General features: G+C 33.4%; 2 protein-coding genes across 4 annotated transcripts in view; one reads left to right on the top strand and one right to left on the bottom strand.

Annotated features, from left to right (window-relative positions):
* LOC123012081 (protein doublesex) overlaps positions 1-17,690 on the bottom strand; it is a 49,320-nt gene that overhangs the window by 12,610 nt on the left and 19,020 nt on the right. Inside the window, exons 2-5 of one of the 3 annotated variants that reach the window (XR_006413186.1) lie at positions 11,883-12,023; positions 11,618-11,695; positions 11,025-11,444; positions 7,086-7,222 (exon numbers count right to left, since the gene is read on the bottom strand). Coding sequence is in view for 2 of the 3 variants with exons in the window: in XM_044409864.1 (XP_044265799.1) it covers positions 5,833-6,068; positions 7,082-7,222; positions 11,883-12,023 (518 nt within the window). In the remaining variant the exon portion in view is untranslated. Of the gene's footprint in view, positions 1-5,827; positions 6,069-7,081; positions 7,223-11,024; positions 11,445-11,617; positions 11,696-11,882; positions 12,024-17,690 lie in introns of those variants that run through there. The other 2 variants (XM_044409864.1, XM_044409865.1) reach the window with 2 other exon arrangements.
* Positions 2,043-3,274, top strand: LOC123012082. The gene has a single exon (XM_044409866.1). The coding sequence runs from the start codon at positions 2,195-2,197 to the stop codon at positions 2,657-2,659; it is 465 nt and encodes a 154-aa protein (XP_044265801.1). The 5' UTR covers positions 2,043-2,194; the 3' UTR covers positions 2,660-3,274.

Genomic DNA, 17,690 nt, shown 5'->3' with positions numbered 1-17,690 from the left:
TTAATCTTTTGAATAAGTATCGTAATTGTTTTGCTGCAAATACAAATGAATTAGGGAGGGCAGTAGACACTGAAATGAAAATTACTTTGACAGACGATGAGCGAATAACGTATCGACCATATCGTCTTTCTCTGAACGCGCTAAGGTACGTGAAACCGTACAAGATTTGCTCGACAACAATATCATTCGAGAATCAAACTCATCCTACGCTAGCCCAATAATCTTAGTCAAAAAGAAGACGGGTGAAGTTCGAATGTGTGTTGATTACCGCAAACTAAATTCAAAAACCGTAAAAGACCGTTATCCTTTACCAAGGATAGATGATCTTTTGGACAGGCTTAAAGCGGCAAAGTATTTCATAAGTTTAGATCTGAAGATGGGTTATCATCAAATACCTATGGCAGCAGATTCAATAAACAAAACGGCTTTTATTAGGCCAGAAGGGCACTACGAGTATCTTCGCATGCCCTTTGGACTTGTGAATGCACCGGCAGTTTTTCAACGCAAAGTGAACCAAGCGTTAGGTTCGTTGCGATTTACAACAGCTCTGGCGTATATGGACGATATTTTGATTCCGGCAGAGACAATCGAAAAAGGATTCGATACGTTGACACAAATACTCGACTTGTTTCAGTCTGCTGGCTTGACACTTCGTTTAGAGAAATGTAAATTCTTTTCTTTGTCAATTGAGTATTTGGGGCACGAAATTAGTGAAGGGGTGATTCGACCAGGTAATCGCAAAATTCAGGCGGTGGCACATTTTCCGAAACCCACGAACGTACATCAAATTCGCCAGTTTGTTGGATTGTGTAGCTATTTTCGGAAGTTTATCAAAGGTTTTAGTACAATTGCTGCACCTCTTACATCTTTGACCCGATGTTGCTTTCCATTGGGATGAAACGCTTTTCAAACCCTGAAGACGAAGTTGACTTCACGGCCGGTTTTAGCAATTTACGACTCTACACTCGTCAAAGTTAGGTGTTGGGGGCATTTTATTACAACAACAAAAAGATAAAACATTCAAGCCTGTTGTATATTTTAGTCGTCAGACAAGGAAGGAAGAACAACGTTATCATTCCTACGAATTGGAAACTTTAGCAGTTGTGAAATCACTTCAAAAATTTAGGATAAGTATATCTGATCGGTATACAATTTAAAGTTGTAACTGATTGTAATGCAATTCGAATAACTTTGACCAAAAGAGATCTGATACCACGAATAGGTCGTTGGTGGCTTGTGACCCAGGAGTTTTGACTTCACTGTTGAATATCGTTCGGGAATGAAAATGCCACATACTGACGCTCTTAGCCGAAATCCTGTGGAAAAAGCGTCTGATGATTTAATAGAAATCTTGATAATGAATGTTAAAGAAGATGACTGGTTATTGTCAGTCCAGTTGAAAGATGACAGATGTCATCAAGTGTTGTCTAAAGATCCTACAGGTAAGGAAGAACAGCAAATCCATAAAGAAAATGTCCTCCACAAGAATAGAGTTTTTAAGATTACACCTCAAGGAAAAAGATGGGTAGTACCGAAGTTTGCTAGAAGAGAAGTTGTTATGTACTACCATGATCGGAAAGGACATTTTGCACTGAACAAAACTTTCGAAGCAGTTTCAAAGCATTATTGGTTTGCGAATATGAAGAAATACATTAAAAGATACATTGCTTGTTGCTTACCTTGTGCTTACAACAAAGAACAAACAGGAAAGCAACCAGGATTTTTGCATATTATTGACAAAGGTCAGGTGCCCATGCATACTTTACATGTAGATCATCTGGGACCCTTTGTGAAAAGTGTCCGACGAAACACTCATCTAATTACAGTAATTGATGCTTTCTCTAAATTTATTTTTATGAAAGCAGTAACGAGTTGTAAAACAGGACCAGCGATCTTATTTCTGAAAGGTATCGTTGAAACGTTCGGTGTACCTTACAGAATAGTGTGTGATCGGGGAACCTGCTACACAAGCAAAAAGTTTAAAACATTTTGCCATGATTATGGAATTAAAATAATTCTAAACGCTACGGTAACACCACGAGCAAATGGACAAATGGAGCGATATAACAGGACCATCCTTGGTGCATTAAGCTGTTCGTAAGAACAAGAAAACAAATGGGATGAAAAGATTAACCAAATACGTTTTGGGATTAATGCAACAAAGAATAAAACTACAGGAAAATGCCCTTATGAGATGCTAATGGGCTATTGTCCACGTAGTGTAGATGATGCCTATTTGCTGAACAATCTGGCTGTAAATGAAAAACAGCAAGATATACAACAGTTACAAACAGAAGGTATTCAAAACACTGTAAAAGAGCAGCAGCGACAAAAGAAACATTTTGATTCAAAACGACGACCTGCTAAACATTATGAAGTGGGCCGACAAGTGTTAGTCAGAAAAGTCCTTCCATCAAACGATGACAAAAGCAAGAAGTTGCTGCCAAAATACTCAGGACCCTACGTGATAACGAAAGTGCTTCCTCACGATCGTTATGTCATAGAAGACCTACCAGGCGCACAACGTGCACAAAAATTTTACAGTGGTGTTTGTCCAGTTGACAAATTGAAACCATATGTGAACGATATGTCAGACGATGCATTTACAGCATCATCAGAAGATGAAAGTATTAATGGATTGAAGCATAAAAAGGATTGATCTGATTGGGTTTCAGTGGCCCGACAAGTAATATCAGCGAAGTGCCGAAGAGGCTAAAATAGCCCAATATTTTCATCGGCAACGTGCTGATGACTGGGCGCATGTAGCCCATCACTTGAAGTTAGCGACGTGCTAACTGGGCTGACGTAACCCTGAATTTTAAAGATTTTCATCGGCAACATGCTGATGATTGGGCACAAATAGTAGCATAGGTAGTCCTATGAGTTCATGTATAAGTTTTCATTAGCAACGTGCTGAGCGAGCTGACACAGGTCTACGCTTCGCCTACGTAGCTCTACGTTAATTTTCAGTCTTATTAACCAATATATTGAGCTCACGTAGCCATCTTTTGGCTCACGTAGCTCTATGTTCTTTCAGCTTTTCATTAAACTTTCAGGTATTGTATTTTAGGCTTAGACCCATGTATAAATCTCTACGAGGGCGTACAGCAAGGGTAGCATGGCCGACTGTAAGCGATTTCGATTGTAACAACCTTGGATAATATGAAGCATAGCGAAATCGGAACCCGATCGTATTTTATGTTTATTTTGGTAAAAACAAAGCAGTCGGGATTAGATGACGATTCCGACTAAAAATGGGAGAGGCCATGTAGGGTTTTGGGCAGAATGAGTTGAGCCATCAAATTGTAAAGTCGAAATGGTGTGAATATAGATTTTGTTATTAAAAGTGTGTTTTATTAAATTTGATATTAAGCTAGTGCTTTCACTATTAAGTAATTTTTACTTTATTAACCACAATTTTAGTAAAAAATACGTATGTTTTACCGTTTTGAAAATGGTATAGTAGTGAAACTTTGTAGTACGTTTTTTAGGATTGAAAACTAAATAATTACTCTAAAAAATTACTTTCAAGTTACTCTTACTTAAAAGTAATATTATGTAGTGGCAGTGACTATTAAGTCTAAGTGAAAGATAAAGTCAGAATAACGTTTTTGCTACTTCATTTTACCTACTTAAAGTGAGGTAGCAATTTAGTAACATTTTCTGTTGTATTTTAAAGTAATTTTCAAATGCAGGTTCAGTAATTATACATAGTATTTAATAAAATTAAAAAAAAAGTGCTTTATTATGTTTCTTTTAAGAATAAACTGAATATTAAAGGTATATGTGGAACTACTGGCAAATAGAAGCACAAAAATAGCTTTAAAACGTTTAAAAATGCTACATTAATATCTGAAAAAAATTATTGTTTTTTAATTAATGATTACAATTTTGAGGGCGCGTCTGTTTTATGCAAGTTTCTTCAGAATGTTTATCAGAAAACTTGGGTTGGTATTAACATTTTGACAGACTACAGTTTGCTTTAACATCCATTTATAGTAACGTATACAAGGTGATTCTTTTAGGGCCTATATTAGAAACTTTTTAACTTCTAATGCAGATAGAAATTTGAAATTTTGTACACAACTCAAATCGACCAGTCTAAGTTCAATTAAATTATTTTCAAAATGGCTGAACTTCCGGAAATACGAGAAATTGGCGCCAACTATAAAATTTTAAATTGTTACCACTGATTTTTATTGCATTTTTGAATTCTCTCCAAACTGAGTAAAATGTACCTAGTTGTTAGTACTTATCTGTCATAGTTTTTGACATATGTCAATTTTCTGCTCAAAATTTTCATCTTCAGAGGTTTATTAAAAACATCACAGCTCTTAATAATTTTTTTGCATTCGATAACCAAAGGTTCGAAGAGTTTCCTAAAATTTTCAAAATTGTCAACTGTCAAATTGCAAAGCTTATATGATTTTTTGAAAATAATATTTAACAAACAGCTATAACTCAGTCTTTTCAAAGAAAATGACCCCATTTTCTCAACGACAATCGAAAATACATCGATTTCTAAAAGGACTTTTATCAACATGTCCTATATCCATCTCTTACAGTTTCTGAAATAAACACGAAAAACGTGTTTTTCTTTTTTATTTTTAAAGTAAATCACCTAGGCTTTGGAAAATAAGCAATACGTATTAAAGATTTATTAGTCTACACAACACCCATACGGAATTACGAAGAATTGAGGCGGCATTTAATAATCTTCGACCAAATTAAATAATGGAAGACACTCAAATCAGTTCACCATTGAGTTTTGGACTGTTTGAAAATGGGAAACATATCGAACATCTGTATTAATTATGGTATATTCAAAAAATCATACTAGCCTTGCAATTTCACAGTCGACAATTTTGAAAATTCTAGGAAACTTTTCGAACCTTTGGTTATCTAATGCAAAAAAAAATATTCACTTATCGCAAACGGTTCAAGAGCTGTGATGTTTTGAATATACCCCTGCAAGTGAAAATTTTGACAAAAAAATTGACATATGTCAAAAACTATGACAGATAAGTACTAACAGCTAGGTACATTTTACTCACTTTGGAGAGGAGAATTCAAAAATGCAATAAAAATAAGTGGTTACCATTTAAAATTTCAAAGTTGGCGGCAATTTCGCGTAGTTCAGCCATTTTGAAAATAATTTAGTTGAACTCAGACTGGTTGATTTGGGTTGTGTACAAAATTTCAAATTCTTATCTGCATTCGAAGTTAAAAAGTTTATAATGTAGGCCCCTAAAAGAATCACCTTGTATACTCGGTAGAACTGTATTATTGGTATCCATTGCTAGAGATAGGAAATACTGTTGGAAGTATTGGACAATATTATAAATTACCAGATAAAACTAATTCTGTTAAAGACGAAAACATGCCTGTGGAATTATGGGTATCTTTCATAAAGAAGACGAATAAACCACTTTACTACGTATCAGTTGAGTAAATTCGTCGTAATTATGAAGTTGTTCAGGTAGTTCGAAATAGTGACAAATCAGTACGGGCTATATTCCCCACTTTGAGAAAATCTACGAAGGTATTTCGCTATAGTTAGGTATTAATCTATCGTAGCAATTTACTTTAAAGTTTGAGAAAAAGTGAACGTTACATAGCTACCACAAAAATTGCTAGTTGGAATGTGTGTACATTTTTAACTAGTTTTGCCAAACGTTTGATCTTTTATAGCTACGAGTATATAGAAATCATAGAAGTCAATGGCAATGACTTGTAATTTTGAATCATTTTTATTACGTAAATCATCCATCAGTCCTTACCAGTGCATATCAAGCTATATAGGAATACTGGAACCAAATATGCTTACCTTTATCACGCTCTACTACTAGGCCTTATAGCTCTAGGAACTATGGGCGGAGAATGAGACGGCGACGTGCTTACAGGAACCGATCCTAATAGAGTGGCAGGATGATACATGGACATGGATGGCAAATATACGGGCGGATAGATCGCAGTTGCAGCATTTGGGTACAATCCTGAATACGGGATGTGGTGGTAGGTGTACCTTGCTGCTTCGACGGCGGCCAAGGCTCGAATTTCTAGGAATGCTGAAAGTATGAAAAAAGAATTCAAGAAAAAACACAACATGAAACGATTTTACAAATTTCCTTTTTTTATTTATTTGTCTTTAAAATAGTTGATGTTTTGAGAGACTGATGTGCTGAAAAGCTGCTCGTTTTAAGTTTTATCGGAATCATGCGATTCAGCTTTTGAATAGACCATTAAATGGATAAAATTGCAAAATGTTGAAGTAAATTTAGAACACTCTGAGTGAGACAATAGTTAGAATTTACGAGCCTATTTCTATTTTACAATGGTTCATACTTGCTAAATATAATGCGTTTTTACTGACTTCAGCGGAAGTTTGAGTCGTAATGTCGAATGAACAGACCCAGGTGGTAGTTTTAAAACAACTATGTCGCCGCTTTATTTCGCGGTATGTTATCTTAAATGTTTCAATTTTCCTTCTCGTGGAAAAGACAGCATAGTGATAATAATAATCCAATTCTTAAATAATGAAAGTAGCTTCAAAAGATTGGAAGAGCTTTGAAAGCACGTGTGAAATTCGTAATTTTTGCGATTTCAGGCAGCTGAAGCAAAGAGCAGTCATAAAAAATCGCGTCGCCGTCGTCCGTTGTATAATACATCAATATAGCAAAAGCACGCATATGCACATACTAAAAATATTATAACCTCTGCATTTACGGTGGTCATAAATTACACTTTAACGATGCTATGCAGTTGTTTCAAAACATAACAGGCTCTCACTAGCACATTTAATAAAAATTCATTCACAGTGTTCGCATATATTGGCTTATTTGTAAACTATTGGCGCAAACAGTCCCTTTTGTTTGGTGTTCACAAGTACACACCAGCTTAACTCCCTGTTTTCTTTCACCGACAGAAATAGGTGAGATAAACGGAGCAAAGCTCTCGCATTCTAAAAAGCTCGCAAGATAAAGCACAAAGTAAACATAAAATAAATCATGCAGGTACAAGTACCCACAACTTTATTGCTAATGAAGTTCGTGATTTATTTTGCTCCAGCTAGATGCTTTACCTTCATCAATCTGCCTCCACGCCTCGTCTTGATCTTTGGCATATTTGAGAATAACGTCCACTAGCGATATCATTTTCCACGACAACTGGAACTTATCCTTAAGTCTTTGGCAGAAATCTAACAGAATTTCAGTGTCACGACCTGGGAAACAAAAGAAAAATTAAACAACAAACGAAACAGGATATTTATTGAGTGGAGTGAGATTTATACCTGAAATTTTAAAATCTTTGAGAGAGAAAACACCTAACAGCACAATATTAGTAATTTCACAGAATACAAATAATGAAACACTATGTTCACAAAGAATTAAAGTTGTTCCTTTTAATAAATTTTTAATAAAAATAAAAAAACAAATACTATCTACTGTGCTTAATCGTCATACTCGTATCCAAAATTTACTATAATGTAACAAAAACATAATGTAACAGAAACCACGATGTGGTCTTATAGTCCTCAAAAACTTATTTTTCTGAACTTAAATAAGCAACCATTATCAAAATTAACAAATTTAAATGTTTTAAACTACGAGAACACTAGCCAGAAATTTCTCTTTTATCGCTAAAATATTTGGGTTTTCGGAAATTTTTGTAACAGTATACCGATAGGTATATTTTATTTTAACAATAAGTCAAAGAAATAGTAAAATAACATCCTTATTAAGCCAAAAAATTCCTTAATACAGCAATTACATTAAGTGTGAAAGAACCAGCTGCTCATTACAATAACACTCTTATTAGCGTTTGTTATCAGCAAAATTGTTCGAAACTCTATGATCCATTGCATAAATGCAACATGCATATTCAAGCTTATTTTCTAAACATACTGAAACTTTTTGTACTTTAATATGCTACAAAGAACAAAATTTCGTATGGAAAGAGTAATTAAATTCAGCCCATGCCAACATTTTTTAGATATAACAAATGTTTTTTTTTTAATTTGGTGTATGAAAGTTTGATTGTGAACGAACCATCGTATTGGAAGTTGTTAAATATTATCTGATATTTGACACTTCGATAGGCGTATTTAAAATTGTGATCCGTTCTCAACACACACATATCACCCTCAAACCCTGATAAATGTCAATATTAATATTTTTAATACAGGGCGATTCAGATAAGATAATGAGCCTGACGATCTGGCGATGCAACCCAAAAAACAAATTTCATTTACGTTTTGATCTAATTTTAATTACGATTTGCATTTGCAATCCAAGTTATCTTATATGGCTCTGATAGTGCTTTGACAAGCAATTTATAATTTATAAAAAAACTGTTTGCCTACCTTTAATGTTTCATTGTTTCATACATTTTGTATTGGGTTTACACCGAAAAGACTTCTCGAATTTCTCTATCATTCCGCGAGAACTGAATGGCACTTATAATCCTTCTCTGCACTGATGTCATCAGAGTGACACAAGATGATAACTTGGATTCAACTTGCAAATCCTAATTGAAATTGGATCAAAGGCGTAAATAAAATTTGTTTTTTGGGTTACATCGCCAGATCGTCAGGCTCATTATCTTATCTGAATCGCCCTGTATATTGTTAGTATTGTGGTCGACATAGTGACCCGAAGAAGTGTATAATGCGTACTCGTCAATCTCGTATACCATTATGCTTAACTAGACGATCGATGATTTTCTCTATCTGTTACCTGGATTTATTCTTTCGTATTTTTTTACAGTTCGTTCCTCTGTAATTATACTCAATTTTGACTTAGGTACTTTTTTTCGAATATAAATCGCAAGAATGTTTCCTCAGAAAAACAAAAACAAAAAAGAGATAAATTACTATTTTACCTCTCATCAAGTGTGAATAGAAAACTGTTGTAAGTTGTAATTAGGTTTTGTGTAGGTACATATAAATAATAAGTTTACACTTGCCACCGTTAAACTGAGACGATTGCATGTATAAGATACTAAAAATTTTCGATCAAGCTTTTGCGTAAAATACTTGGTATTGAGCCACACATTTTTCAATCGGTCTCTTATTACATTACATGTTACATTACAGTAGTGTGTACCAGGCTTTACCATAACTTAAAACATTAAGATTAACATTTTGCTATCAGAGATGGAGCCCTAGAAGGGGGCTCCAAGTTCCAAGATCCATCTCTCCTGGATTTATCCTAACGAAAGAACACAGCCGAATAATATTTTCAAACAGAGAATAAGAGAATATGTATTCTAAATATTAGATCGGCAGTAGTTTAAACGATCATCCATGGTCACCTTACTTGAAAGCGGTGTCAATTTATTATCAAAAAAATTAACAGAGACGATAATAAATATTTGACAGTTGCAGATACTTTTGAAATTTAATAAAATTTTGTTCCTACCCCATAAAGCTTTTGCGTATCTAAGAAATTTCGGCTTAACACTTGCACCTGACCTACCTCAATTTACTTTTGAACCTCATTTTAACAAGATAGTAACATATCTAGCACGTGTACAAGGTCGTACTTACTTTGTTGCTATAGAAGATAAATTTGATAATATAAACTAACTTATCTGTCCAGACACTTATTTTTTTTGAAAATGCATCAAAGTCACTGTCAAGGTTTATCATTAGATAACAACTAATACTAATATGCTTAAAATAAATAAAGTTTATCCCAAGTTTATATGCTTTTATACAAAAATTTTTTTCCGGTCAACTTCGGTCCAAAAACTGCCTGGATTTTAATTAAGCGATTTATGCAACCTGCAGCGTAGAAAGAACACTAATTTGCATTTAATAGCGCGTTACTGGTACCAATTTATCGCAACCAGTTAATCAACAAAAGAGGAAATGACTTAATACACATTTCAAGCCTTTCGATCTATAGCAAGTTTCTATGTAATGTCACAACAAAATTAATTAACATACAGCTAAAACAGTTAGTTAATACAAAAAGTATTAAAGAAGTAATAAAAAAAAATAATTGCAGTCATGTTTTAATAAATGGTGTCATTAATGTCGCTGCGTTAAATTCCATACAAAATAAAATAAAAAAACTAGAAATGATTAAAAACATTGCCAACAGTCGCTTAATTTTAATTTATGAAGTAATAAATTTCATCATCATATTGTTTATTATATTCCTAAATAATAATAGTAAGAAACATAAAAATATCTCCTTACAGTATGTGAAAATTATTTATGAATTTTTATTAATTCAACGAGTAAGTATATTATAAAATACCTACGAATTTGAATTAGAAAGTTACAATAGGTGCCAACGAACACGTGCAACTTTTTAGCGTAAATGTAACCAGAATCATTACTTCTTCTTACATTTATGTGAAACTTTGCCAAAAGCAATAAATTTATTTTACAAACGAAAATTTTATGTTAAGAATTTACCTCCAACTAAATTTAAAAAGCACCCACGCAATGACTAACTTTTAATTAAAAAATAAAATAAACTGTCTTATCCTACTATTTCGAACCATAGTTTCAACACCAATTTTAATCATCGTCCATATCTCTAAAGTAAAACAATTTTGAGAAATTTAGACAACTATACAGGGTGCGCCAAAACTCGCGCCCCAGAGAAAAATTTCAAGTAAGATAAGATACCAGGAACATGGAAAAAATGTTTAAAAAATTCTATCTGTCAAAAAAATTTGACCTGTATATTGCTATAAATAATTACAAAAAACATCGAATTATGCAAGCGTGCGTTGATGGATATTAAAATACGCTGAAAGTACCTACAGCATAGAAATATTTTTTGTTTGATACCCATTAATTGTCTAAAAAATCATTTCGAGAAATATTGATACAAATAAAGTGGAACAATTCATTTGTTACCACTAAACTGCAAAGAATGCTTTCTCGAGTTGGCATTACCCTTTGTAACGCAATAATATTTTCAACACAGCATCGTGGTAAGTTGGAATGAAAGTTTTACGAGACATTTGGAATTTTTCGACCTTATAGAAGCAGTTGGAAGACTTACCTTGTAAGATTTAGAATGCTCTTGTGACACATTCTCTACTTCCTCAAAAACATTTTGAGTTCACAGTTGTCATAAATTTCACATCAAAAATATACTTTACAACTTTCAAATGTTGAGAAAAGTTACTTTAAAATATTTACTTATTTAAAATACTAAAGCTAAATATTTTTAGTAATACGATAAAAAATACTGTCCACAAAATTCACGAAGCTTCGGTCTTCTGAGGTTTTCTTGAGTCCAAGTATAATACTTTAATGCAATAAATATTTGGTTTTACTATCATTAACAACAATAAATAAAGACGGCTTGAGCTGATGAGATGCGACGATATCTATATTAAGACGTTGCATTTAAACTGCAGGTTGACAGACTTGAAGGATGGATTGCTGCTGAAATTTCGTCGGTCGTGGTTCTTGTTATCTATAAACGGTAAAGAAAAAAGAGCACATGCATTACTGATTCAGACTGAGACAATTAACAAAATTTCGAAAAACACCCAAAATCTAGTGAATTAAACAGAAAGCAAGAGAGGTAAAGTTAATCGAAATTACAAATTTTGGGTGGTGGTTAATTTTTTAATCATCCATACTGACGCGTTGAATTTCGAAGCTCCACTCCGTCGTACATGTTGAGGTTGTGTAGTCTTGAATATTCGTTCACAACACGCTTTCCTAAATTCATTAATCATTAAATACTTGATAAGACAATTTACAAAATATATGCCTTCATACCAAAATGCAAAATCACTTTGCATTGTGGTTAACAAAGTTTCGCACAATAAAATTATAATTACAAATACAAAATAAAATATTTACACCCTATTAGGACATATTTGGATTTTTCAATAGTCACACTCACCTTCATCGATCCGCCTGGAAGCCTCTTCTAGGTCGGCCCTCGCATCCTTCAGAATGGCATACATAAGCGGCATCATTTCCCACGGATACTTGAACCGTTCGAGTAATTTTTGACAATCTTCTAAGAGGTCTGTGCTTTGAGCTGAAACAAAGAATACATCGGTGTAATTTTAAAGTCGGGCTATTACCATAAATTGCAACAAGAGGATCATCAAAGTTTGGGTTACACACCGGTGCTTTCTAAAGAATTCGCAGTCAATACATTGTTTCGGCCTCAAACTCCCATTTAAATCTCACGGTATAGCTATCTTTTAAATTGAGAACAATAAAGCAACAACGCTTTTTTATATAGTTTTTTCTTGAAACGGTGTTAAGAGTAATGATGCTCGAAGAAAACATATTTCTAAAAGATTGTAATATGAAGAGCACTTCCACCAACTTGGTTATTAACAAAATACACATCAAATTTAAACTGTTACAGCAAACATTCGTGTTAAATTCAAACACAAAACGAAAATAGCAAAATAAGCTATAAACTTATTAAACCCAAACAATTCACACAATTGTTCAAAATGGCGTAATAAACATTTCCTGCGAAATCTTAACTCAATTTTAAATTTCACAATCTACACGAGCATTCAATAGTGAAAATGGAAACAATGGAACAATTAACAAAATAGAGGTCTTGTTTTACCATTAGTCAACATTGTATTGTGAGTGTGGTGGGCAGGTAGAAGGAAATATTTTTTCTGTTGAGTGCCACTTTCAATAATGCGTGTATCCAATGAGAATGTTAGAATGATATTCGCCCCACCTTTAACTGCTATCTAAAATTCTATTGGTTATGGTCGGCGGTATGAACACATGTCCGACAGATACAAGGAAGTGATTAATTGTTGTTGCCTCAATTCCCTCAAATGTAAGGCGTTATGTGTAAGCTTGGAGTGAAAAGTGGGGACTGACACACGGTTTACTCAAACAAACCAGTTTTGCAGACGCATCAATGAAAGCGGCCGTCGGAATAGAATAACTAGGCCAACCAGAACTCACGCATAACATTGACACACTGGTTCCCACAATAATGGTTCAACTAATTTAATTAATAATATAATTTTAAAAATCTGGTTGGTTCCCCATGAAAATTGCAAAATTAATATAAAAAATGTGTCTGCTGCATTATTTTAAAATAACCTGCAATAGACTTTCGTAAAAATAACCGATTCTAATTGAGTCCTTTTTTCCTTTCTCAACTTTTTACCTGATACAAAACTATATACTTGTGGAAATTATTGGTAGATATAGCCAACCAACAGTTTATGGGTTCATAACTTTTCCCTCATAAATAAATAGGATAGTACTATGGTAATTACCTAGTAGTTAAATGTACCTGTATGGAAATTAGAAATTAAACATTGTTTAAAAACCTGTCTACTTATAAATTAATTATCAGAAACATTAAAATAGTAAACGATACAAAAACCTACTTCTTTATAACTGCCATTGCTATGTTTAGATTAACCTGTTCTGCATGGAGTTGTTAAAATAATAATACTTCACTAGACTAGGAATACTGAAAGATGTAACCGTGAGTCATAGAAGTCTTACAATGGACTTGTCGGATTTGAATGACTTTTACAGTTTTCGTACTCTAACTCAAAATATCATCAAAAATTTTAAACTTTTCCAAAAAATACCTATAGGTGTATGTATATACCTAGTACCTACTTATGATATTGTTTAAAACTTGTCCCTGTTAATGCAATGTAGCCCAGTCAAATTAAACAAATCAGTGGAAAAAATCCTGGAGTTGGAATTTTTTTTAAACGCTTTCTTTATACTTGGGTAGACATATATCAAAAATCCCCAAATGTGGTGAGCGAGCTCTTGGAGGGGGAGGGGGTTAAAGGTGTCTTTTTTTGTTTTTTTGCTTATATCTCGGAAACTATCACTCCTATGGGTTTTTATCTTCTTATCAAAATTAAAGCCTACAAAATTTCCTATAAAAACGGTCCTTTGCATTTTTGTTGTATTAAGATTAACCACTCAGCCTTACAAGCGAGTTATAATATAAAACATCATTTAAAAAAATGTGCTTTATCCGCATTTAAAACAGAATTATAGTCTTGTAATTAAAAAAAAACTGACAGTAAATTGAATTTACTGGGTCTAATACTTTATTAAAGGAAGGGAGAGTCACGAGGGTCTATAAATACAAACTCGTCCATAATGTAATTTATGCAGAATTTTCTGTCTATTTCTGACTCAAAATTTCCTACAAAAATGGTTCTATTCATTTTTGTCGTAGGATTAACCGTAGGCTTTTCAAGTTTGGAGTCTACATAAAATTGCATTAAAAATCCTTTCAAACACATTTCATTAGTTTATGGTAAGTACGAGTATTTATATGTGTAGAGCGTTCCCCAACTAAGCTGGTCTGCCTGAAAGATGACTCGGGTGTAAATGTTTAAATGGAGATATAAATAAACATTTTGGAAGAAAGGGAGAATCAATCTCTAAGAGGGTTAAATGGGGGTAAACGTTTAAACAAAAATATAAACATAAATTTTTTTATAGGTGTAAAGGGGCACTAAAATCAGATTTTTAGAAAATTAGTTTTTAAGGGAAAGAAACGGTGTACACATTTAAGACGACACTTTATGAAAATCAACATTTAACATTTATCCATAAACATAGCCCATGCGAAGAACGTGACTACTATAGCTGAATCCCACACAAAACATACCTAGGTAGAGTTACCCAGATTTACAGCATAGCATAGCATAGTTTTGTGAACGGGCTTTATTCCCATTTTATATGCGGACGAAGTCGCAGGCAAATGCTAGTTCAGCATATAAGGATGACCCGGAAGACTTGATAAACCCCCGTGACACCCTCTAATAAACTGTTGGACCCAATACAACCAATTTACTGTAGGTTTTATTCAAATGAACGATATTAAATCATCTATTTATTAATATTGTACTGAACAAGACTGTAATTCGGTTTTCAATGTTTAAGTTGAAGACGAAGATGCAGCATATGAGGACGACTCGGAAGACTTTATAGACACTCTAATGAAGTGTTGCACCCAATAAAATCAATTTACTGTCAATTTTTTCAAATCACAAGATTAATTCTGTTTTAAATGCGGATAAAGCACATTTTTTTAAATAATGTTTTTGTCCTATAACCCTATAACTCGCTTACGGTTAGTCCTACAACAAAAATACAAAGGACCATTTTTGTAGGAAATTTTGTAGGCTTCAATTTTGGTAAGCATGCAAAAACCGTTAGAAGTAATAGTTTCCGAGATATAACCAAAAAAACAAAAAAAGACACCTTTAGCCCCCTCCCCGTCCTCGAGCTCGCCCCCCACCTTCGGGGACTTTTGATATATGTCTACCCAAGAATAAAAAAATAGTATATTATGATACGAGTTTTATAAGAAGCATTTTGTCGCACGCACGTGTTTAGAACACGACGAGAGCAGCGAGGAGTGTCATAAAGCAGTAAGTGCGTCAAAATGCCTTATAAACGAGATATCATACAGTATTTTTTCTACTTTGCACTTTTTTAAATAAAAAAATAAAAATTTTGGAATGTACGGAATTTTGCGGCAGTTGGCGACATTGCGTGGTGGCTAGGTGGCTATGAAATAAATTAATTTGAAACGTCATTATTTTATTCGTAAAAATGAATTTCAAAGGTGTCGAAGACGTTTTGCAATGTACGGCGTTAGAAATACCGACCTTGATGGCAAATACGATGAACAGTTTACTCCCTGTGAGATCACACGCCAATATTATTCAGTAAGTTGACGGCAAAACCTACCTTACCACAAAAGTCTCAAAAGTAACAGTAAGTACCTTTTATTTTACTTTGTCCTATGATCTAAAGGTATGCACCACTGTAATCATGTTCATTCGGAATATTTTTTGCGATGAGTAAACCAAACACAGCAAAAATTTCGTATTTGAATAATTTCATTTGCGTTAGACTGATTGACACTGACAGTTCGATGGAAAAACGGTTAGGTCGCCAACATTATAAGACTAAATTTCCCTCTTTTTAGTAGAATTTTTATGGCACTGTTTTTGTTCATTACGAAACCCAAAACAGTTTCGTAATGGACCTTAATACGAACGCAAAGTAGAAAAACGTATAAAAAAATCCAACTCTCTAGGATTTTTTTCCACCCATAGCCCTATTTTTGTCTAATTTGACTGGACTAACGTTTTCTTCTCCAAATTTATTCTTGTAGAAAAAAGGTTTAAACTGCCTGAGTTTAATTAGGTTATGTGTGAACGGCTAACCACGGGCATTAAAAATAAGGAACGAAAATGCAAAAATTTTAAATTTTGGTGAACGTATTTGGCAGATAGGTACTTATTAAATTTGCAGTTATACTCTTTTTTATATTAATCTACATCAGGTAGATTGTAGAAGTCTAAATACATCTTTAATTTAAAGGCCGATTCACATAAAAAGTGTCATTAATGTCATTCAGAACAAATTTAATCACATCAATAATCTTTATGTTTGCTACCCTTTGTTAATTACGTTTTTAATTTTAATTATTTTTTGCTATCTGGGGTCACATTTATGTGAAAAAATAATTTATGAAAAGGTTAGGATAGTTTGAATTTTTGCATGGTTGCCCCCTTAAAATGATAATTTTCAACGACTACTTCGATGCACATTAATATATGAAAACGAGTAGGTATAATACTACGAAGTGACTGACGAAATTAAAATACTGAAATTTATTTTTATGTTGCGAAATTTGGTTCTTCAACGTTCTTCAAAAATTACTCGTAATTTATCTTTCTTTTTCTTTCCAAATTTGTGTGTCGCTCTTAGAACTTTATTTTCTTTTTTTGAAACCAGGATTATTAGTGACGAAAGATCTTTGTATGTCAAAACGGGTTAAGAGTGTTCTGTTACTCTGTAATTGACAATGAGTACCTTCCAGGCTGGGTGTATTGACTGTAAGGCTTTAATGATTTTTTCCAGAAAAAAAAACACGCAAAAACAAAAAAATAAAAAAAAAAATAAACGTTCAGCTTCGCTACATAAACTATCACTTTTAATTCAAGTAGAGTAAACCAGGGTGATATGGTGATCCGGGTGAAATGGTGAATTACTCTATTTCTTTTTTGGGCAGAGAGATTTCTCTGTAATTCTGTATGACAAACCAGTCCCGTTTTGAAAAGCGTAAGTAATTTGTACAAAACTGTTTCCGATGGTCAATAATTTTTATACGGTGCAGGCGTTTGTAGATGTTGCTTCAGGTAGCCTAGTCCGCGAGGTATTTTTTGATATGTTTTGCCTTTTTAGACTGTTCACACACTACATAAGCTAGACATCGTTGCCTCTAGTATTTTGAACTGCTTGCCGCACTATTCACCGTTTCACCCCTGCCCAATAGAAGAAATGGTGAACTCGGGCATGGGTGATACGGTTAATGACTTTTCTTACATGTACTCGTATTTCTAAGCCTAAGTAAATGTTTTCACTATATCAGCATTGTTCCAGGCTAAGATGCCTACATTTTATAAAATTTTATAAATTTTCATATATTTTTTTTAATTTTACGTTTTATAAAAATTTTGTAAAATAGCACTAAAAGTGGAAGTGGATTGGATAAAATGTATTAGATGCCAACTTTGGTTGCACAAAGACTGTACAAAATATGAGTCTATGTGTGATATTTGGGGTAAACAGCAGAAAATGTATGTTCACCGTTTCGGCTGATATGGTGAATTTGATAAAAACAAATATTGTTTTTTTTTAAATTGTTGTTTTGCCT

The sequence above is a fragment of the Tribolium madens genome, unplaced genomic scaffold (assembly GCF_015345945.1).
Source record: "Tribolium madens isolate multiple individuals breed KSU strain unplaced genomic scaffold, Tmad_KSU_1.1 Scaffold_91;HRSCAF=231;Tcas5.2_LG7, whole genome shotgun sequence".
NCBI lineage: Eukaryota > Metazoa > Arthropoda > Insecta > Coleoptera > Tenebrionidae > Tribolium > Tribolium madens.
The sequence above is the reverse complement of the archived record's forward strand: the minus strand, read 5'-3'. Positions and strand labels throughout refer to the sequence as shown.

Bases quoted from the DNA above. Each gene is read 5' to 3' on its own strand.
- LOC123012082 (XM_044409866.1), top strand. From the start codon at position 2,195: ATGCTAATGGGCTATTGTCCACGTAGTGTAGATGATGCCTATTTGCTG.